The sequence below is a fragment of the Balaenoptera ricei genome, chromosome 1, assembly GCF_028023285.1.
Source record: "Balaenoptera ricei isolate mBalRic1 chromosome 1, mBalRic1.hap2, whole genome shotgun sequence".
Classification (NCBI taxonomy): Eukaryota; Metazoa; Chordata; class Mammalia; order Artiodactyla; family Balaenopteridae; genus Balaenoptera; species Balaenoptera ricei.
In genome coordinates this window covers 148,221,986-148,245,731 of record NC_082639.1, presented here as the reverse complement: position 1 = coordinate 148,245,731, position 23,746 = coordinate 148,221,986, and the positions used below count along the sequence as shown (strand labels likewise).

General features: G+C 37.2%; 1 protein-coding gene across 1 annotated transcript in view; it reads right to left on the bottom strand.

The window, feature by feature from the left end:
• HMCN1 (hemicentin 1) overlaps nucleotides 1–23,746 on the bottom strand; it is a 518,244-nt gene that overhangs the window by 362,829 nt on the left and 131,669 nt on the right. Inside the window, exons 3-4 of the mRNA XM_059937996.1 lie at nucleotides 21,808–21,966; nucleotides 20,870–20,992 (exon numbers count right to left, since the gene is read on the bottom strand). Of these exons, the coding sequence (XP_059793979.1) occupies nucleotides 20,870–20,992; nucleotides 21,808–21,966 (282 nt within the window). The remainder of the gene's footprint in view (nucleotides 1–20,869; nucleotides 20,993–21,807; nucleotides 21,967–23,746) is intronic.

The following is a 23,746-nucleotide window of genomic DNA, read 5'->3' as shown; positions in this document are numbered from 1 at the left end:
GGTGAGATGTGACAGGGTGAGAGAGTGGCATGGACATATATACACTACCAAATGTAAAATAGATAGCTAGTGGGAAGCAGCCGCATAGCACAGGGAGATCAGCTCGGTGCTTTGTGACCACCTAGAGGGGTGGGATAGGGAGGGTGGGAGGGAGGGAGATGCAAGAGGGAAGAGATATGGGAACATATGTATATGTATAACTGATTCACTTTGTTTTAAAGCAGAAACTAACACACCATTGTAAAGCAATTATACGTCAATAAAGATGTTAAAAAAAAAAAAATGAAGAACATTGTGGACAAAAAGCAAAAACAAAAACCAAAAAATCCAGAAAGCCAGGATCAGAATACCTATTCTTGTGAAAATTCTTCTACTACAAAATAATGGAATTTCAAGACAAGTTATTTATTTCCTAAAGAAGATACGAAAGTGAAATAAATTTATTAACAATCAAATTGGTCTTTTTGTCTGATATTTCCCTATCTGTAATTTTCTGAAATATATTGTGTAAGACAGTATTATGTCATTAAAAAGAGTAAAGTGGGGCTTCCCTGGTGGCACAGTGGTTGAGAATCTGCCTGCCAATGCAGGGGACACGGGTTCGAGCCCTGGTTTGGGAAGATCCCACATGCCGCGGAGCAACTAGGCCCGTGAGCCACAACTACTGAGCCTGCGCGTCTGGAGCCTGTGCTCCACAACAAGAGAGGCCGCGATAGTGAGAGGCCCACGCACTGCATTGAAGAGTGGCCCCCGCTTGCTACAACTAGAGAAAGCCCTCGCACAGAAACGAAGACCCAACACAGCCAAAAATAAATAAATAAATAAATAAATAAATAAATAAATAAATAAATAAATAAATAAATAGTGTGCAATTGATTTAAAAAAAAAAAAGATTGGAAGGGACCTAAGAAAAAAAAAAAAAAGAGTAAAGTGTTAGGTATTACCGATGACTTTCTCCACCACAACAGACTATGCTAATGTAGATATTGCTACAAAAAGTTCATCTTTGTCATATATCAATTACCTCATAGGAAGTAAATCCATGTAACAAATTCTAACAGCACTATGATATCTCTGCATATTTACTTTTTTAGCGCTATACTCTTTAGCGCTGGTTATCCTATCAGGAAAATAAAGAAGCCCAAAGCAGAGGGAAAAGTATATTCACCGGCAAGAACAATTTGAACAACTGAATCTGTGATGTACAAAGAAAACAACATCAGCTGATGGACAGGTTGATTCAGAAGAATTAAGGAAGGGTTCAGAAGGGCTTCTGAAGGGTGGCAGAATATGGCACCTCCACATATGCTTCTTCGGCACAGGATTATTTTGAGCTGATTATTTTGAGAAACAGCAGACACAGAAGAGGCTCTGAAAACAGAGTAGAGGCTACACTTTTATAAGGGAAATGTACATTTATAAAGGAAATCTCCATTTGGAAGCGTGCCTCCCTCTCCACATCAGGAAGACAAGAATGCCTTGAAGTCACAAGAGAATCCTCTGACTTAAATCTGCATAACAAACCTTACCTTTGTTAACCTTGCTTTTCCTGGTCACCTGCCCAAAACTGCCTCCCCAGCCTTAAATAGTATTTAGGCCTGAGTTCTAAGCCATCTTGGAGAGCAACTAATTCTTCCCCTGGGTATCTCCCATGTGTACATAAGGTATACATGTTAATAAACTTGGGTTTGTTTTTCTCTTGTTAAATTGTCTTTTGTTACAAGGTTCAGCTGAGGCATAGAAGTGTAGAGGAAAATTTATTTTTTCCTCTCCTCACCTCCAAGATCCCACTGAAGTAAGTTCCAGGCTCTTGGCAGAAAGGAATAATAGAGAGAGCCCTGGACACTAAGTCAGAGTACCTGGGTTTGACATCACCCTCTGACTTAGAATCAGCATCCCTGCTTACAAGAGATGTGACTAAATTTAGATACAGGGTCTCCCTGTGTGTAGTGAAACTATTAGCCAAACAATTCCTTTCTTCTTCAATTTTCTATAGCATACAGTAGAAGACCTGAGATTTTATGTAAATGTGGAAATCACTGGGGATTTCTTCTAGTCCAAATCTCAATGTAATTCCACCATTTTAATTCTTCATTCATTCAGTCAACAGATATTTTAATATCTGTTGATATTAAGTTTCTGCTAGTTTACTATATGCTTGGCACTCTGGCAGGCAGCAGAAATATAAAAACAAAAGCAGTTCGTGCTCACATGAAGCTTATAGCCTATTACAGTAGATACACTGTTATAATAATACAACATGATGATACAATAAGAGAGGGACAAAGGACAGGCACCTAGCCCAAATTTGGGGATTCAGGGAGGTCCACTGAGGGAAATCACTTCTAGCATGAGATTGAAGGATGAATGGGAATTAGCCAGGTTAAGGGAGGATGAGGGATTGATGGTTATGGGTACAGAGTCTGGAAAGTTTTCTGGGAGGAAAGAACAGCCCATCCAAAGTCTCAGATGATAAAACAAAATGCATCAGAGAAACTAAAACAAGTATATTTTGTAATCAAAACAGTATGGTACTGGCACAAAAACAGACACATAGATCAATGGAAAAGAATAGAGAGCCCAGAAATAAACCCACACACTTGTGGTAAATTAATCTCAACGAAGGTGGCAAGAATATAAAATGGATAAAAGACAGTCTCTTCAATAAGTGGTGCTGGGAAAACTGGACAGCTACATGTAAAAGAATCAAATTAGAACATTCTCTAACACCATATACAAAAATAAACTCAAAATGGATTAAAGACCTAAATGTAAGACTGGAAACAATAAAACTCCTAGAGGAAAACATAGGCAGAACAATCTTTGACAAAAATCGTAGCAATATTTTTTGGATCTGTCTCCTAAAGAAAAGGAAATAAAAGCAAAAATAAACAAATGGGACCCAATTAAACTTAAAAGCTTTTGCACTGCAAAGGAAACCATCAACAAAACAAAAAGACAACCTACTGAATAGGAGAAAATATTGCAAATGATATGACCAAAAAGGAATTAGTATCCAACATATATAAACAGCTCACACAACTCAACATCAAAAAAACCAAAGAAAACCCAATTAAAAACTGGCCAGAAGATCTGAATGGACATTTTTCCAAAGAGGAAACGTAGATGGCCAACAGGCATGTGAAAAGATGCTCAACGTTGTTAATCATCAGAGAAATGCAAATCAAAACCACAGTGAGATATCACCTCACACCTGTCAGAATGGCTATCGTCAAAAAGAACACAAATAACAAATGTTGGCAAGGATGTGGAGAAAAAGGAACCCTCATACACTGTTGGTGGGAATGTAAATCGGTGCAGCCACTGTGGAAATGAGATAGAGGTTTTTCAAAAAACTAAAAATAAAACTACCATATAACCCAGCAATTCCACTCATGGGTATATATCTGAAAAAAGCAAAAACACTAATTCAAAAAGATACATACACCCCAATGTTCATAGCAGCATTATTTACAATTGCCAAGATATGGAAGCAACCTAAGTGTCCATCAATAGATGAAGGGATAAAGAAGATGTGGTGTGTATACACACACACACACAATGGAAAACTACTGAGCCATAAAAAAGAATGAAATCTTGCCATTTGCAGCAACATGTATGGACTTGGAGGATATTATGCTAAGTGACATAAGTCAGACAGAGAAAGACAAATATTGTATAGTATCACTTCTATATGGAATCTAAAAAAACAATAAACTAGTGAATATAACAAAAAAGAAGCAGAATCAAAGATGTAGAGAACAAACAGAGTGGTTACCAGTAGGGAGAGGGCACAGGGGAGGGGCAAGATAGGAGGAGGGGATTAAGGGGTACAAATTATTATGTATAAAATAAGCTATAAGAATACATTGTACAACATGGGGAATATAGTTGATGTTTTATAATAACTGTCAATGCAGTGTAACCTTTAAAAATTGTGAATCACTATATTGTACACCTGTATAATACTGTACATCAACTATACTTCAATTAAAAATAGGAAGAAGTACATTGTAACTGAACCCACATGGCTCACTCTACATTAAACCTAGTCATCCTCTAGGATTGAAGTCCCTTCAATTATCAGTCTCTTTTTGTTCTGTCACCCTCATTCTGTTCTACGCTTTCTTCCTATTAACTTTTCACTCATCCTTCTAGCCCAAAGCTTCCACTGTGATTTCTAAAAACTCCATGTCACTTATGGACTCCCTTACTTCCAGTCTTCACCAAAAATTCAAAAATTCAAGGTACTTCCTAACCTCAAGGGAAATACGTCACCTAGGCTAGTTTCTTCTCCAATAACTTTCTTTAATGAAGGCTGTTCATTCTCCTGTAGCCCATACATTTTAGAGACCTGAGGCAGCTTTCTCTTTCCTCCCTACTGATTTCCCCGCCCCGAATAAAGCCCTGCTCCTTTGAAACCTGTATCAGTCCATCTTTACTGCTCTGTTGCTGATGGTCCTCATTTATTGAAGACTTTGGCACCTGGCCTGCTGTCTTTCTCTCCATCCCAAGCCTTGTCAACACAGTGATTTCCACATTCACACAGATGACTTGTCCCCTGCTGACTCCTGGTCTCCTATAACCACATCACCACTTCATTTCAGCCACAAACCCCCAGAGCCACATCATGGGACTGGCTATCAACTAGGGCAGCTCCAGACATCTTACTTCCTCACTACAGTCTCTAAATCCTTCAGTCTTTATACTTAGTTGCTCTCTCTAAAACCATTTTGCACCATGAGAATGTGTATTACATCTATTTTCGCTTAAAATTGAATCCTTAAAGCCTAACACACAGTAGGGTAGGCCTCAACGTTGTTTGTTGAATGAATAAATGAGTGAAGTGAATAAAGCAAAGAATTAAGATATAAATAAATAAGAGAATGACAGAGAGACAAGTAAAAATGACCCATGGCCACAGACTAAATGAGCCATGAGGTGAGGAAAGCATGCACTGACTGGGAAGGCTAGTATGAAAGTAGAATGGAAAGAATTTTAATAACTGACTGAATGTGAACAGCAAAGGAAGGGAAGGTGTCAAGGATGACTCAGGCCATCTGGGCTGGGATGACTGCAAGAAGGGTGGTAATATCAAGAGCAAAGGGGAGCTCTAAAAATGAGCATGCCTAATGGTGAGATTCTAACTTAGAGCTGTGGGCAGCAGAGTCAGGTTAAGATGACCAAAGGGCAGTTGGAATACAGGACGAGAGCTGGGGAAGCAGTCAGGGCTGAAGATGTGGACTTAGCATCTGCACAGAGTAAAAGAAAAATCAGTGAGATCTGTTCATTCAAAGCATTCATTTAATAACTATTAATTGAGCACACACTATGAGTCCAAACTATTTTAGGCATAAACAAAGGGTATGTAATATAATTCTAGCAGAGAGAAATGCTATAAGGAATGAAGTAGAATAATGGGAACTAGAACAGAAAATGAGGCGTGTTATTTTAAATAATACTTTCAGGAGAAAGACACATTTAAGTAGAGATCTAAATGAACTAAGGAAAAGTGTGATACAGAAAAAGAAAGAAAAGACTGAATTAAAATATCAAGAGAAAAAGTATGTTCAGAGGCTAGGCAAGGTTGGAACACAGACACTTAGAATAATAGGAGGAAGAAGTACCAGTAAAGGAGACAGAGAAGGAACAGAGATCCACTGGGAAAGAACATCAATCATATCATGGATGCTCAGGGCAAGAGGGTTACAAAAAAGCAAAAACGATCAGCAGTGTCGCCTTTTACAAAGAAGAATGAGGACAGAGGCTACAGTCTTGGATTACATGAAAAGAACAGTTCTAACTGGGTACAGAGAGTGAAAATTAGATGCCAGAATAAATAGGTAGGAGGGGACAAAAGAAGTAACTATCCCTCAAGAAGTCTGGTGAAGAACGAAGAAGCAAAATTTAGAAGGTGAAGTTTGGGTCTTGATTTTGCTTTTGGATAAGCAAGACTTGATCTCTCTCCTCTTAGATTCCAGAATCTGGCATCTTTAGACACTAGGTCTATGTGTGATTCATCCTTGCATCCCCATAGCTCACAGCATAGAGCCTTGTTTATAAACCTGGTCTGTAAGTACATGGAGTGCATTTGAAATTTTCTTTTTTTAGTGAAAATGTCTTCACTGCTTTTATTTTTAAAATAATACATACTCATTATTTTAAAAATCAAGAAAGCACATAAAGCAAAAAAATATTAAAATTACCTGTCCCGTAATTGCCATCAACATATTTGGGTATGACCTTTCCAATTTTTCTAGAAATATGCATATATATGTAAATGATTAATGTATTTTTAAAACTGTAATCTAACAGATATAAAATGTTAATGAACATCATTTGAAGTAACAATAATTTAAATTACTTGTTTTTATTAATTTATTAAATTTTAAAATTCATTATCAAATTATTGAGTTAATATATTAATTTAATAAATATTATTTGAACAATGGGCAGATGTTCACAAATGGGTTCACTAATGCTGAGGACTTTCTTCCTATTCCCAGAAGAAATTTTCAAATTTTAAATGGTTTAACCAGACTATGTGTTTTTTCCTAAGTTCATAATTGTTAAAGGTGATAAAGTATCCCAACAATGATATTTTAAAAGTAAATTAATTATTTGTACCTATTTAAAATTATAATCAAGGATTTTGAAAATTTTTTTCCTTTCTCTTCCTTCACACCAAAGCTGTTTAAATTGTATGATAAATGACCTTAAAATACAGTTTTCTTCTGGGGCCTTCAGCAAGAAAGAGAAAAGCTATTTGTAATTTTTGCCACAAAGCCAAATCATGTCTAAGATGTTACAAGGGAGCTCTAAAAGTAGCTCATACCATCTCTCAAAGATTTTGCTTTTATAACCCTATTACAGTTGGTTCATTCCAGGAATGCATAAGGAAACCTGGAAAATATATGAAGCATGGACTCTGTTTCCATTTATTTACCCTAGATCATAAGGAAATTTCTTATATAAAACTTCCTCTACTTTGACTCTTAACTCTTTCATCTCCTCTTTGCTACAGCAGAATAGAAGCAAAAATTAGATTGCCCCTGACGAATTTTTCTAATTAATGCTGAAACAAGTGCAAATAAGGATAAATCATGATATATATTTGGCATTTACATAGCATTTGCAACCTAATATCTTCATGGAACTGCTTACCACTTCACTAAATAAGCCTACTGATTTCAAAGTTGTCTGTTGGTTTATTATTAAATAGAAATATTAGAAGTAAAATCATGAGTTTTCTTCATTCTTTGTACAGGAAATCCTTTAAACTGCCTTTCAAAGAAACAAATTCAGGGACTTCCCTGCTGGCGCAGTGGTTAAGAATCTGCCTGTCAATGCAGGGGACATGGGTTTGAGCCCTGGTCCAGGAAGATCCCACATGCCGCGGAGCAGCTAAGCCCGTGTGCCACAACTACTGAGCCTGCGCTCTAGAGCCCACGAGCCACAACTACTGAGCCCATGCACCACAACTACTGAAGCCTGTGCGCCTAGAGCCCATGCTCCGCAACAAGAGAAGCCACCGCAATAAGAAGCCCGTGCACCACAACAAAGAGTAGACCCGGCTCGCCACAACTAGAGAAAGCCTGTGCACAGCAATGAAGACCCAATGCAGCCAAAAGTAAATAAATAAAATAAATAAATTTATTAAAAAAAAAGAAAGAAACAAATTCATATGTTTCCTCCAGAGGTATTAAGCCACTTTTAATTGATACAATTATTTCTGCCAAAGGTACTAACCAAGTCTTTTCTTGCAACTGTAAAATAATATTTATCTAATCCGTTTAGTCCACAAGTTACGACTTTTTTCTTTCAGATCAATAGTAATTACATAACAGGACTTCTGGATAGGTAATTAAAAAAAGAAAATTAGAAGATTATGTAAACTCTTCTATGTCTAGAAATTAGCAACAGTCAATTACCTTGGGCCAAATTATTAAATTATCATTATTAAAGGAAAATACTAGCAGTAGGTATCTCTTGATCTGGACAAAATATGTAGTACCCAGACCTTTTTATTTCCCCCCTTCTATGATAAACAAAAGACTGACTTTTGGTATCCTGGACACACAGATTTCTTGGTCAGATGGAGCACTTGGCCTACACATTCAGAAGCCTTTTGGGAAAGAAAGGACTAAGATTCCAAAATTCTTCTTCCCAAGATTCAAGATTAGGTCCTTTTCAAAATAATCTGGATACATGATTTCACTCAATTTTCACCAAAAAAAAAAAACTTGCTGCCTTTAATAATTCCTAGATTGGATGATTAAATGATAATTGCTTTCTTTTTTTTCCATTAATTTTTTTAATTGAACTATGGTTGATTCATAATGTGTTATTTCAGGTATACAACATAGTGATTCAGTTATATATATAAACATATATATAAATATAAATATATATATATATTCTTTTTCAGATTCTTTTCCATTATAAGTTATTACAATATATTGAATGTAGTTCCCTGTGCTATACAGTAAATCTTTGTTGTTCTGTAATTGCTTTCTTCACAACAATATAAAAACTTTACAATACACAAATACAATATTTTTGGAAACAATAGGTATATAACCTCTTAAATGTGTTAATTCTCTTGTTCTTTCTGAATTAATATAAGATCAGATATACTCTGGTGTGTGTTTGTAGAGAGAGAGAGAGAAATCATGCCTACTATTTTACCACAGACATATGCCTTCTCTAAACAAAAAACTTTAAAATGAACCTTTAAAATTTAAATAGATGAAATATGAAAGGAAACATCCAAATTGTTGAGGCTCTCTGAAAATGCCTCAATAGAATTTTATTTGCTTCAACACTGCAGATTTTCTTCATGTTTTCTTGTGTTCCTTTGTGGTTCCCAGCAGGAACTCTTCAAGAGATCATGGTCAATGACTTCAAAGGCTAATTAGTTATTTCACTTTTAAATATCAAGCATTTGGGACATATTTTTTCTCAACTCAAACCTTTAGTTTCCATCACAACTCCAGTAAAAATAAAGACCAAGCCTTCTAAATGGAGATAAAAGATTATTTCTTTCAAGTCAGTGCAGATCTGAATAAATTTTTCAAAGACTTTGAGTCTGACACTGTAACTTTTTGATAGTTAAGACTCTTGCAAATCCAGAGTTAGTTATACAAGTAATTGATTGATTCAGTTAAAACTGACATCTCATAGTCAAAATTAATATATTATTTCAGCTTCTAATCAAAACAGAGTCAGCTAAGTAAACAGGTTTATTTCTTTTTCTATTTATTTTGGTCCTGTTGAATGCATGTAACCTACTGGCTAACATTTGCTCTTAAATAACATTTCTTTTTTTTTCTTTAAAAAATATTTTTTCAGGGCTTCCCTGGTGGCGCAGTGGTTAGGAGTCCACCTGCCAATTCAAGGGACACGGGTTAGAGTCCTGGACCGGGAAGATCCCACATGCCACGGAGCAACTAAGCCCGTGCACCACAACTACTGAGCCTGAGCTCTAGAGCCCTCAAGCCACAACTACTGAGCCCACGTGCCACAACTACTGAAGCCTGCACACCTAGAGCCCGTGCTCCGCAGCAAGAGAAGCCACGACAATGAGAAGCCCGCGCACCACAACAAAGAGTAGCCCCCGCTCACCGCAAATAAAGAGAGCCTGTGCACAGCAACGAAGACCCACACAGCCATAAATAAATAAATAAATTTATTTAAAAAAAAAAAAAAAGAGAGAAGAAATATTTTTTCAGGCATTTATATAAGCTTCTTTTCTCCTTTCTCTTTGCTTTTTTGGTATTTTAGAAAGACGCTTTAGTGAGTGGTATCCATTCTGTTTTCTGAGTTTTGTAGACAAGTAATACCAGGGGTCAAATATCATGACTGTCTTTGGAACACTTTCATACTGAAACTCACATTTCATAGGCAGTGAGTTTTGTTTTGTGGATATGACTCCCACGGCCCTTATAGAATATACTGCCACAGTTTGTAACTAGTACTTCAAATAGTTCCCAGAGCCACTATGTACATGAAACCATGAAATGAAAGATGGAATTCCCATTTTTTTACGGAGTGTATCCTTTTAAACACTCCCTATTCCCCACTATTTCACATTGCAGAAGGGCTCTATTTGACTCAGTATATTTTGCCTAAATAAGATTCTATTGAGAACAGTCATCTTTTTTTTTTCCACTCGCAAGGAATATTATGTACTATGTATACTTTAAATGTCATTTTGAAAAACTGTTCACTTTCTCAGAGGTCTATAAGCAATAAATAGTTTTTTAAACCATAAATTATGTTATGTTTTGTTTTTTTCTAAACAAATGGAACCATAAAGTGCACATGGCTTCATTTAACCATATTGGTGACCTATAAAGCACTCCCAGGTGCCCTGGAGTGATAACTACAGGAGCCTTAGTTCCCAGCACACACTCATGACATGTCAATCTTAGCATAGTAATAGAGGAAGAAATCATTCCACTGGAACTAAGGTACGTATTCCTTTTTTGGTATTTTTGTGGATGTAGAGACATCTGTATTATTTTAAAGTATGTGGTCTGAGCTCTCCACTTCATTTGCAACATTTAATTAGGTGAATTCAAAGAAGGGATAAGTGGAAACACTTATGCCTTGTTTTCATACATTTCCTGAAGCTTTCTAGATGTTACAATTGTCTCTGATACATTTTCAAATTTCAGAGGAAACACCCATTTCTACTTATTGTCAAGGTCAGCAATAAGGTTATGTTTTTGAAATAATGTGTGGAGTGACACTTGAAATAGAGGAAAACAAAATGGCCGAAACCTCATTTCAGAGCACTGACTGTTCAAAACCCTGAGTTTCAGAGTCTCATCGTTAAGCCCATATACAGAAAACTCTTGGTCTGAATTCTAGTCACAAGTAGCCTTTAGCCAAAACTGCAGGAAGCGGCTGTGCTGAATTCGTACTCCAGCAAAGCTTACAGTTTTTCTTTTTTTTTCCTTTTTTTTTGGAGGGGGGAGATGCACTGCATTTAATTTCCATGAAGCTGTGGGAATGGACAGAGTCACAGCTGCTTTTAAATTGGTACATGCTACTCTATTCTCACTGGTATTAAGGTAATTAGTACTTGATTTTTTAGAAATCGATCAATACAATTCTACAGATTTTATTTTTTATTGATATTGCTACGCTGACAATCAAAACCGACTTAGGCTTGCTTTTATTTCACAGAGTTGCCTACAAGTGAACAGGGTACGTATGCGGTGTTAACATCAGCCTCCACACAGTTTTTCTAATATCAATACTGACCCCTATGAAAAGGAGCATGAAACTAGCAAGAGAAATACATCCAGTAATCTCTAATCAATAAGGCTTTTTGTTGCCAGGTTGTTGGTATTTTGCACCAATCAGTTGCAAGATTGTCATTTCATTTTCCTCGGCTTTAGTTACTTCCTCTGAAATATCTAGTGAGTTCAACTCTTCCCTTCCCATTGGAAATTCCTTAGTGGAAAAAAATAAAGATGTTTTCTTTATCTTAGAGTCTCAATTCATGTTACAGACAGAAAGATGATCATCTGCTCTGTCTTCCTCTAGAAGAACTCCATGGACCTATTTCTCAGCTCCAGGATACTACTCCCAGCCAATCAGCCCTCATCTTACCATGCAGGACACCCAGGGACTCTGCCTACTTTCCTCTCCTCTCTCAGTAGCTGCAGCTACACATGCTGACTCCAGAAAGACTCCCAGGGGAGTGGGATTTATTCTCCTCGGGGCTTCTTGTAGACTGCTTATCATGTTATTATTATTACTAGTGTTTTATAGGTCACTAATATGGGTAAATGAAGCCATGGGTACTTTGTTTCCATTTGTTTAGGGAAAAACAAACAAAAAATAACATAATTTATTGTTCAAAACATTATCTATTGCCCATATGTCTGTGATGATTAAAGGAATGCACTCACCATAGTGCCTGCAATAAAATAAACACTCTATAAGGATGACCTATATTATTATGACTATAATCAATGTTATTATTATTCCCAAAATAAGGAGTTAAACCCTTTACCTTTAAATGGCTTTACTGCAATGTGAAAATAAGAAAACATGACAAATACAGGGAAATTGTAAATGTTTGAGAATCTTACAGTCTGTAGTAGTTCTGAGTCCATTCTCCCTTAGGTATTTATTTGTAAATGTGGGGCTCACTGAGCCCTCCACAGAATAAGGTCATCCAGGACCTACAATCAAAGCAAAACCATAGGTCCTCTCTGGCATCAGAGGACCTCCAGGCTCGCTGATTTCCATTTTCCTGAGACTCTATTCAGCTTATTATACGTATTCCTTATTTTATTTAAGCTTCAGAACAATCCTGTGAGTTAATTAGTATGCCATTTTTCACATGAAGAAACAGTCTCAGAAATGTTATATAAAGTTACATAAAGTTGTCCAACTATTTAAAGACAGAGAAGTCATTCCAACCCAGATCTCCCTGATTCTAAGGCCCCATCACAGCATGCTGCCTTTGGCCATCTCAACACAGATGGACAGTAAATATATATTTCTTTGTTTTAGGAAAAATTATACAAATGTTCGTGGAATGTTTTGACTAACATGTATCACTAAATAAAAACATTTAATATTTATTGGTATGTTCTAAATACAATAACTTTATGAGGTAGGTACTGTCATTCTCCCCATTTTCAGATGAGGAAACTGAGACAGAAAAACTATGTAACTTATCTAATGTCACATGGCTGGGATATGAGCCATGGTCCCAGAGCCTGGAGTCTTTACTGCACAATACTGCTTGTGCTGGATACTTTCATTTTGCCCCTCCAGATCTGTTCTCTGCCCTTCTCCATTAGGCTCTGTGTCCAGGGATGCTGATCTTTATGGACCGCCTCACTAGGGGCTCCTTGGTCTTGAGGCAGGAGACAGATGGGCCCCAGGCTGAGCAGCTTGTTCCCTGAGGACAGATACTCCAAGATGAAAAGGAGGAGGAGCTGAGCCCTGCCCATAGAGACCACATATTTCTCATTCTCAAGGTCAAGGAAACCTTCCCGACCATACATGTGCAGAGAGGCTCCTTGGAGGTCAAAAAGGGAGTGACGTCAACCTACCCATAGGCCTCTTCGCTAGAATCCACCTTGGCTAAGAGATGCACGCGCACACATGGGAGGACCCAGAGATTAACCAAATACGGACTCAGAACCAGACAAAGCAAGATGATTGGACAAAGGAAACCTGGAAGAAATGCCCCATATAAGTGATTCAAACTACCAAGAGGGCGCGACTCTTTCTCTGAGTCCGCCTGTGCGTCTATCCACAGGTATTCTTTTTCCTCCTAATAAACACTTTACTTGTTTCACTACTTTCCGTTTCTTTGTGGAAATTCATTTTCTGCAAAGCTGTACAGGCCAGGGCCTTGTCACTGGTCACTGGTCTAGTGGCTAGGATTCAGCTCTCCCACTGCCGCGGCCTGACTTCAATCTCCGGCCGGGAACCGCAATCCTGCTTCAAACCGCTTCAGGATGAGGTCACCCGAGATCAGTGGCCCAGCTTCCAGTTAGATTGGGTGAAATGAAAGGGATAAAGAAAGAGGAGTGGGGTATTCATTCCCCTGGTTCCATCCTCCAGGGCTGCAGTTTGCCTATCAGAGGTCCTTAGCCTTGATCTCCCTGGGTGATGGTCCAAGCTCTCTCCTCTATTGTTGCTGGACTCTTAGTGCTTCACCATTCCCTGTTGGCTGTCCTTAGGCCTACCCACACCTTGGTAATCTGCTATTCAGTAAACTCTCTTTTGCCCCTGTTGAGTGGGCCATCTGTTTTCTGCCCAGATGATTACTGATATCCTGTTTCTTTTATCATTCTTAGAGAAAAATTCTGGGATGACCTCCCCTCTCTCCTTGCTGTTGTAAGAAAATTGATGGTAAACTCCCAGAGCATGTTGACTTTAGCAGCGGTTGGAACAGTCTTGCCTAGGAGGGAGGAGAACTTAGAATGGAGATTCCTAATGTCCTGGACTTTTACCACCCTGCCACATATTCAAAGAAAAGTAGACAGCATTTCAGTGCCTTTCCAGCCCCTTATAAGGTAGAGGGTAGTAAATTTAGATCAGATGCCCAAGTCTATTGTTAAGAGATAGAAAGGACAGGGGGAATGGGGTTTGCAGTTTTGCTACTTGAAAAATAATATTAAAAAATAAACAAAATGTTTTCAAAGGCTTATTATGTGCTGGGTACTACTGAAATTTCCCTATTTGCTTAATCTTATATGGTTGGTATTATACGTATCCTATCTATCAATGAAGAAATTGAAGCACAGAGGAGGTAGATAACTAAGGGTCATGAATCTAGTAAGTGGTGGAGCTAAGATTTAAAACCAGAGAATCTGGCATTAGATGCCCCCTGTTCACTCCATTGGCCAAGGCAGCAGTTAGGACCCTGAGGAACAGAGTGTGTGCCCTGGTCTTCAAAGAGACCCACGCCCTTCTTGAGTGAAGTCTCTGGCTGGTTAAGGAGTTGGGGTGGTCTCCATCAGCTATTATCGCCCTGTAGTGTAATTACATCCCCTTTCCTCCTCTAGGCTCCTTGAAAATCAGGACAGCATCTTGTTGATCTTTGCTTTCCCATGGTGTTTAGTGTGGTAGCTAGCGTCAAGTAGACAAACATCTGCTGAACAAATGAATGAGGATGGAATCTCTGATGTGTCACTTTATTGTTAAAACTGCATCCTCTGATGAAAATAAAAGACGAAATCAGAGGCAGGACTCACAGTGGTTAAGGGTGCAGTCTCAGGAGAAAGCATGCATACATCCCCTATGTTCAGACACTTAGCAGCTAGCAGCAGTTTAACCCTGAGTAAGATGCTTTGCCTCCCTATGCTTCATTTCCCTCATCTGTAAAAAGGTGATGATCATGGTGTCTTCCTTATAGGCTGTGGTAAGGATTAAGTGAAATGAAATGAAATGAAGTGAAACAAAATTCATCTCTTGTTGAATGGCCATAACAAGCACACAATCATTCTGATCTGGTATTATTTTCTTAATCACAGGGCAATCACCAAAGAAAGGAAAGAGTCGTGGGAGTCTTTCACATCTAACAGAGAATGACGGTCGAGAGGAGTATGCCGGTGCCAAACAGAGTAGCACAGGGAACCACTCCAGAAGAAAGCACTGGGTGTTAAAAAGGAACGCTGGAACTAAAACATCCTACACCAAAGACCTGCAAGTTATATGATAGAGTAGTCATTAAGATACATTCTCATGGGACTTCTAAATATCATCATTGACCTCCTTCAAAAAATATAAATTTCCTGACAATTATTTCTTTACTTGATAAAATTTCCTTCTGATATAACATAGCCAGCTAGCCAGCATTACTTAGAAGTGGGAAATAAAACCAATCCACAAGTCTGGGATGTCCAGGGAGAGGTTTTTTTGGGGGGGATTGGAAGGGGAGATGTTTGAAGACGTGAGTTGGGAGAGGTGGAGAGAATGGATGGGGAAACTCAGAACAAGCGAATTATCCATTTGATAATGGATTTTTTTGTGTTAGGTTCTTGGACACAAGAATATAACATCTATGGGTAACTTTGAGATTTCAAACTCGGACTTTGCTTAAACCTAGGAAGCATTAATTAGATCATTGACAATCACCCCGTTTACAAAGAAATGAAAGAGTTAGACTGTTTAGTTCCTTTTCATCTTCAAAGGTGAAATGTTTAAGTACATCCTTTAGATGTGTCTTAACTTGTATTTCCAAACTGTAACACCATACAATGATTTATATGCCCCTGATGTTCAGCCAAATGATTTCTTTACTTTGGTTTCTCTTTTATGTTAAAAAAAAAGATGAAAGATACCTAGATCTTCTTTTAAAAAAGAACAGGAAGAAAGAAAAAAACTACAAGTTATCTCAAGAGAGAGGATACAAAATATATCCCACTAGGTTAGGAAATTGATGAACTAGGTTAAGAGAGTAAACCATAATACTCTACAGATTCCTTTAGAAACAGTAGATGAAAAATCGTTCTAGTAAAATGAAAGGACTCAGTACGGGCATGGCTTCACTGCAGTTCTTAAATCTATTAAATGTGCAGTTATCATTAAAGCATCTATATTCTCTAGAGTTTAAAATATTTATATAATAGGAGAATCTGGAACAATGAGACAAGAAAAATGGCTAAATTATATGCTAAAAATTTTGCAAATCCAATTTTAACACTGTCACTCTGCTTTTTGTTAACAAAAGCTTTTACTTTGGTGGCTTTAAAGAACATATTGACTCATACAATTCCAGTAACCCCTCACAGTATCTTTTTGCACACACATCAAAAAAGAACCATCTCTCCAGCCTTTTCCTGGACTCTCCCACTCAAATTTATTTCCCAGCAACCGACAACTAGCCCCCTGGTTTCTAACAAACACAGTGGCACAATTTCCCCACTTTGAAAGCAAAATAACAACATTATGAGGATTATAACAATACTAGTTAACATTTATTGGGCACTTACCCTGTATCAGACCTGTGTAGAACATTTTACATGCATTATCTCATTTAACCTTATAACAACTTCCTGAAGTGTATAATTCTATTATCCTCATTTTACAAACAAGGAAACTGGGACTTACAGAGACCATGTCACAAAGAAACATAGAATTCTTATCAGTTAGAATACATTTATCTTTAGGTAACTTAATACTCAACTCTAACTGGCTTAAACAAAAAGATCACTTCCCTGATTCAGAGGCTTAGAGGTAGGATGGTCTGAGTGTTGACTTAAGCCAAAGGCTCTGGATTTTCTTAGCTCTTTACTCCCCCTCATATTTGTTTCATCCTCAGACTTGTATGAAGATGCCTATACCAGATCTGGAATTCACATCCATGCAGGACAATATCTAGAAGACAACTTTTCCAAGTCACCCTTAGCTAAATTTCCCTGCATCTCAGTGGCACAAAGTACATGAGATGACCTTTCCTGAACAACCTGGAAGGGGGATTGGAAATGCTATGGTTGACATATGAATTAAAGCCCATCCCTGTTGGCATCAAACTCCAGCTTATAAAAACGGACAATTTTAGCAATGCTTTTTGCTAGTCCTTTTCTGCCTAGCTAAAGTTAAAGATCAAAATAGCAGTTGATGATCTGGGAGAAAAACACTATTAAGATTACAGTGGGTTAAATTTATGTTATATATCTATATCTATAAAATTTTCTGTAATTCACACCAAATTTTTTAAATTGTTCCTATAAATTATTTGGTAATTGTCAGAATTATTAGGACTACAAAAAATATGCATTACCCCATTTGTTTAATAAGTAAGCCTGTACCTCTGTAGGACTCATATTCTCCATTTAAGACAACAGTATTTTCTTTTCTTTTTTAAAGATTTTTTTTTTTTGATGTGGACCATTTTCTTTTTCAAGTCTTTATTGAATTTGTTACAATACTGCTTCTGTTTTTTTTTTTTACTAATTTATTTTTTTATTTTTGGCCGCATTGGGTCTTTGTTGCTGTGCGCGGGCTTTCTCTAGTTGCGGGCGAGCAGGGGCTACTCTTTGTTGCAGTGCACGGGCTTCTCACTGCGGTGGCTTCTCTAGTTGCAAAGCACGGGCTCTAGGGGTGCGGGCTTCAGTAGGTGTGGCACACGGGCTTAATTGCTCTGCAGCATGTGGGAACTGCCCGGACCAGGGCTCAAACCCGTGTACCCTGCATTGGCAGGCAGATTCTTAACCACTGGACCACCAGGGAAGTCCCGACAACAGTATTCTCAATTTTGCATAAATCAATTTTCTCTGAGTATATGAATATAGAGTTATATTTATGGGACAGACGAGCTTATATTCTAGCTCTATGGCCCAACTCCTAAAAAAGTCCTATGGTTCTCCGTAAAAGTTTACCCATTTGTTTTGAGAACTTCCAAGTTATGCCTGACTGCTCACAGCAGGTTCAAGCAACTGTTCTTGCAAACGCTCTAGGTGCTGACCACGGCCATGTCTCTTCTCACCTCTTCTCTAGTACTTTCTGCTGAGAAACACCCTGCCCACTGGGCATGGTATCCTCTGCTGGCAGCAATGCCCCATCTGTCTACACTGAACACCACTGCCACTTCTCCCAAAAGCCTCACAACCCCCTAAGCGGATGGGATCCCCATTGATGCAAGAGAGAATGTTGCTTTTCCTCACTTATGCCCTACCTTGTGCTGATGATACTGACTGTACCCCCAGAGTCTTACATAATTCCAGGTTAAAAAGCAACTCCAAATAGTGGCCTTTCTTTTTTTTTATTGGAGTAAAATTGCTTTACAATGTTGTGTTAGTTTCTGCTCTACAATGAAGTGAATCAGCTATATGTATACCTATATCCCCTTCCTCTTGGACCTCCATCCGACCCCCCATCCCACCCATCTAGGTCATCACAGAGCACTGAGCCGAGCTCCCTGTGCCATACCGCAGGTTCTCACTAGCTATCTATTTTACACATGGTAGTGTATTTATGTCAAACCTAATCTTCCAATTCGTCCCACCCTCCCCTTCCCCCGCTGTGTCCACATGTCCGTTCTCTACATCTACGTCTCTATTCCTGCCGTACAAGTAGGTTCATCTGTACTATTTTTCTAGATTCCACATATATGCGTTAATGTATGATATTTGTTTTTCTCTTTCTGACTTACTTCACTCTGTATGACACTCTCTAGGGCCATCCACATCTCTACAAATGACCCAATTTTGTTCCTTTTTATGGCTGAGTAATATTCCATTGGGTATATGTACCACATCTTCTTTATCCATTTATCTATTGTTGGACATTTAGGTTACTTCCATGTCCTGGCTATTGTAAATAGTGCTGCAATGAACATTGTGGTACATGTGTCTCTTTTGAATTACGGTTTTCTCAGGGTATATGCCCAGTAGTGGGATTGCTGGATCATATGGTAATTCTATTTTTAGTTTTTTAAGGAACCTCCATACTATTCTCCATAGTGGCTGTATCAATTTACATTCCCACCAACCGTGCCAGAGGGTTCCCTTTTCTCCACACCCTCTCCAGCATTTATTGTTTGTAGATTTTTTGATGATGGCCATTCTGGCCAGTGTGAGGTCGTCATGGTCAAGCTCAGTGTATGGGATGGGACAAGAAACCCAGTTCCTGAGACAGTCCTGCACTCTTCTCCAACTCTTCTCTTCCCAGGCTCCCAAATTCTCATGCAGATGTTTATTCAAATAACTGCTAAGGGCTCAGCAGTTGAGTAGCTGTCAGACCTGCCCAGGCATTTCTGGATCACTACAGTGGACACAATATGGACTCAAGCCATATATCGCTCTAAGGCTGTTTCTTGCAAGAAAAAAAAACGTTTGGACTAGAGTAACCTCCCAGGTTTGTATATCACATATTAATAAAAAATATTTTTGCTAAAATGTTTATTCTAGAAATTTGCAATGTCCTATTAGTTCCACCATGATGTAATAGGAACTCTTTAGTTATAAGAGGACTACTGAACCATTTCTTTCAAGACAAGGAAGTTCGTCATGAAATTCATAGAACCTGTATATTGACTGTATTCCCTGTGCTGTCCATTACATCCTTAAACTTATTTATTTTATACTTAGTAGTTTGTACCTTTTAAACCCCTTCATCTATTTTGCCCCTCTCCCCCACCCATTCCCCTCTGGTAACCACTAATTTGTTCTCTGTATCTGTGAGTCTATTTCTGTTTTGTTACATCTGTTTGTTTTATTTTTTTAGATTCCACATATAAGTGAAAATATACAGTATTTGTTTTTCTCTGTCTTACTGTACTAAGCATAATACTCTCCAGGTTTTATATATATGTATATATATATTTATACATATATATATAAAATCCTGTCCTACAAAGAGAAACCCATATTTTTAGCTCACATCAGAAACTTAAATATTTACCACATATTAGATCACAAAGAAAGAGGAAAAAAAGAAAACATACACACACAAACATACATCTACATATATGTACATATATATGAGTATGTGTTAAGTATCTGTGAATATATATATACACAGTCAATCATGCTTGTTATCTTTCAATCAATAGTTGAAAAATTGTTCATTAAGAAAAATTTTAAATAATACTAATTGCAGTAATGACAAACAAAGAAACAAAATATAGAATTTTTTTGATACACTGACCACATCAAATCAAATGTGAATTATACCCATGTAAAATCTTATCTTTGTTCTGGCATGTTCCTAGAAACTTAAGTGGGAGCCAAATAAATAAATAAATAAGTAAACAAAATTTTATCATCACAAGTAAGGTCAAGGCAAGGTAACAAAAAGAAAGAAATAATCATGACAATTAAATATATCTCAAACACTTCTTTAGAAAGTACCAAGATTTTCTTAGCATATCAGTTATAGATTTTATTATCATAAAAATTTTTAGATAAGTATATAGTTACTGAGTTATAGTTTTTTACTTTTAATCTTAGAGATCAAACTTCATTAGAATTTGGCTTAATAACTCATTTTTATATTCTATTTCAGTAAACAAATGTAAAATGAGTCAAGTAAAAGTCAAATCAAGCCTCATTTTACCAGTTATCCACAAGCTGTACATCAGAAATACAAACTGACCTTACTAAACAACAACAACTACAAAAATTTTCAAGTTCCACTAAATGAATTTTAAATAAATATATGCTTAAATCTAAATAATTTATCAGTATAGCATAATACAGTCTAGAGATAAATACCAGATAAATCTATGTTTCTCCACATTGTTTTAATGACTTTACTGACCTGTGGGGAATGGGGGAAAATTTTGTTTGTTTGTTTTTGAAATCAAAACTGACACAATTAGGTTTGCCTAACTGATGTTGGTAAGGTAGCTGGTAATAAAGTAGACCCACTTTATTAAACTGACCTCATTAACTTGTTTTTTGTCCAGATGGAACACTTGACCAGAACTTGTAGAGGCAATTTCTTCATAGACTCTATATCCAATATGGCCCCTGTCATCACAATCTCCAGTGAGCACAAATACCACCTATGATTTTTGAAAAAAGAAGATAGTTTAAAGGGTTCTCAGAAATCAATATATATTTACTGAGCACTTACTATGTATTAACATACTACCAGGCAAGTGGAAGATATATAGATATATAGATATAGATATGCATTCTATTGGTTCTAAGCCTGCACTCAAGAGGCCTTGGGTATTTCCACTTGCTCTCTAGTGTTTCTGCCTTGGTCATGAGAAGAACATGCCTAAACTAGCTTCCTGGTCTCAGAAAGAGGCTGATAAACCTGCAAGGCAGAGCCAAGTCACCCCAGAGATCACCTAGATAAGCCAAACCCAAACTATGCCCAGATACACAAGTGAGCAAGCATAGCCTAGCATAACTGAAACCTGCAAACATGTGAGAAATAAATGATTATTGTTTTAAGTCATTGAGAGAACAGCTTGTTATGCAGCAATAGCTAACTGATACAATGAGTAACTGACTCAGACAAGATTCCACACAGGAGGTGATATTTGAAATACAGGCCTTTTCTGTCAGGGCTATGTTTTTGTCAGTTATAAGGATAAGATGGTAACAAGCATCTTAATTAAACCCTAATCATTTCTTCTCCATATTATGAAACAAGGCATTCATATGCTATATACAAATATCACATATCCATTTAACATGTTTAGATTAAATGATGCATACATATTGGAGTCCATATATATGGATCAATAGTTGTAATTATTGGCATTTGTCACACATAGTATAGTCAGGGAGGGGAGGCAATCTCTTGTATTTCTTACAGCTGTGTTCAGATGGAAAATTCAGTGGTGGGGAGTTGATTCCTACTCACTTGTGACTGTTTCTGTTGGATAAGCTGCAGCACCTCATGAGTGAGCCGATAATCCTTGGACCGTGCATCAGTGAAAACATAGATGAAAGAACCAGGAAGAGAAATTTCCAAGGCAATTTTTATAGCTCCAATACTCATTTCTGGACAATCGCCACCACCCTGTTGAGGAGCAGTGAGAAAAAAGTCAATTATTTCATTAGCAGAAAAGAGATACCTTAGTTATTACAAGTTGCTGTAGGAGCTCTAGAACTGAGCGGTTGTCTTCACTTTTATTTTCTGTCAGTTTGCCACTGGATTAACCACTTTGGTTACAAGGAGATGGAAAAGATATAAAGTGATGCAGAGATAGAAAAACGTGTATTTATGGATAAATTAAAAATTCACCCATATGATCCTACAATCCCGTTCCTAGGCACATATCCGAAGAAAACCATAATTCAAAAAGATACATGCACCCCAATGTTCACTGCACCACTATTTACAATAGCCAAAACATGAAAGCAACCTAAATGTCCATCGACAGATGAATGGATGAAGAAGACGTGGTGTGTATGTATATACAATGGAATATTAACTGTAAAAAAGAATGAAATAATGCCATTTGCAGCGACATGGATCAAACTCGAGATTATCATACTAAGTGAATAAAGTCAGACAGAGAAAGACAAACATCATATGATATCACTTATATGTGGAATCTAAAAAAAATGATACAAATGAACTTACATACAAAACAGAACTAGACCCACAGGCAGAAAACAAACTTATGGTTACCAAAGGGGAAAGGGGTGGGGGAGGGATAAATTAGGAGTTTGGGATTAACATATACACACTACTATATATAAAATAGATAACCAACAAGGATCTATTGTATAGCCCAGGGAACTACACTCAATATTTTGCAATAACCTAGAAGGGAAAAGAAACTGAAAAAAATAGATGAATATGTATATATAACGGAATCACTTTGCTGTACACCTGAAACTAACATGACATTGTAAATCAATTGTATTGCAATAAAAATAAGTAAATAAATTAAACTTAAAAGAGTCAGGAAAAGAAAACAATAATAAAAATTCACCAAAAATACAGAAAATAATAGAAATTGTTATATGCTTTTTAACTAATATTGATTGACTCCCACTCTCATACATGACTATTTTATACATTCCCTCTTTTCTTATCCCTTCTCACTCTTATTTGATGACTTTTCTTCTACTGTACTGAGAAGATAGAAGCAATCAGAAGAGAACTTTCGTAAACTCCCGCACCGATATCAATTAACCTCCAGCAACAGCAGGCACATGCCCTGCCTTCATGGTGAAGGAATCATTTACACTCACAGCTTAGGCTAACTTCTCACCTGGGCCTAATCAAGGACATGGCTCCTAAGGCTGTCCCTTCTCCCCACTCCATTGTCAAACATTCCCTCTTTACTGGATCATTCCCACCAGCAAACAAACACACTGTTTCATCTCCTATACCCAAGTTTCTGTCCAAATGTGACTTATCAGAGAAGCCTTCCATGACCACCTTATATAAAATACACCCCTCTGTCACTCTTTTCACTCTGCTTCATCATTACTACTAACACATGATCTCTGTGTTTTATTTTCTATTCGATTAGGTTCAGTATACCTTCCTAAACAAAAATAGTCCTCACCCTAAGAGGAATTCTTGTCACACTTATTTCCTTCCAATACATGTGAATTGATAGATAAAACTGTGAGCATGCTGTAATTACCATTTTATACATTATATTTTAAATTTAGAGCTATATCCTACTTATGTTATCACGTCATCAATGTTCTTCAAAATCACAGGTTTTAATGATTGTATGATATTCTGTCTACATCCCATAATTTAGTCAGGCATTTCTCTATGGTTAAATATTAAGTCTCTTTCAAATTTTCCTCTGTTATAAATAAATACAAATCTA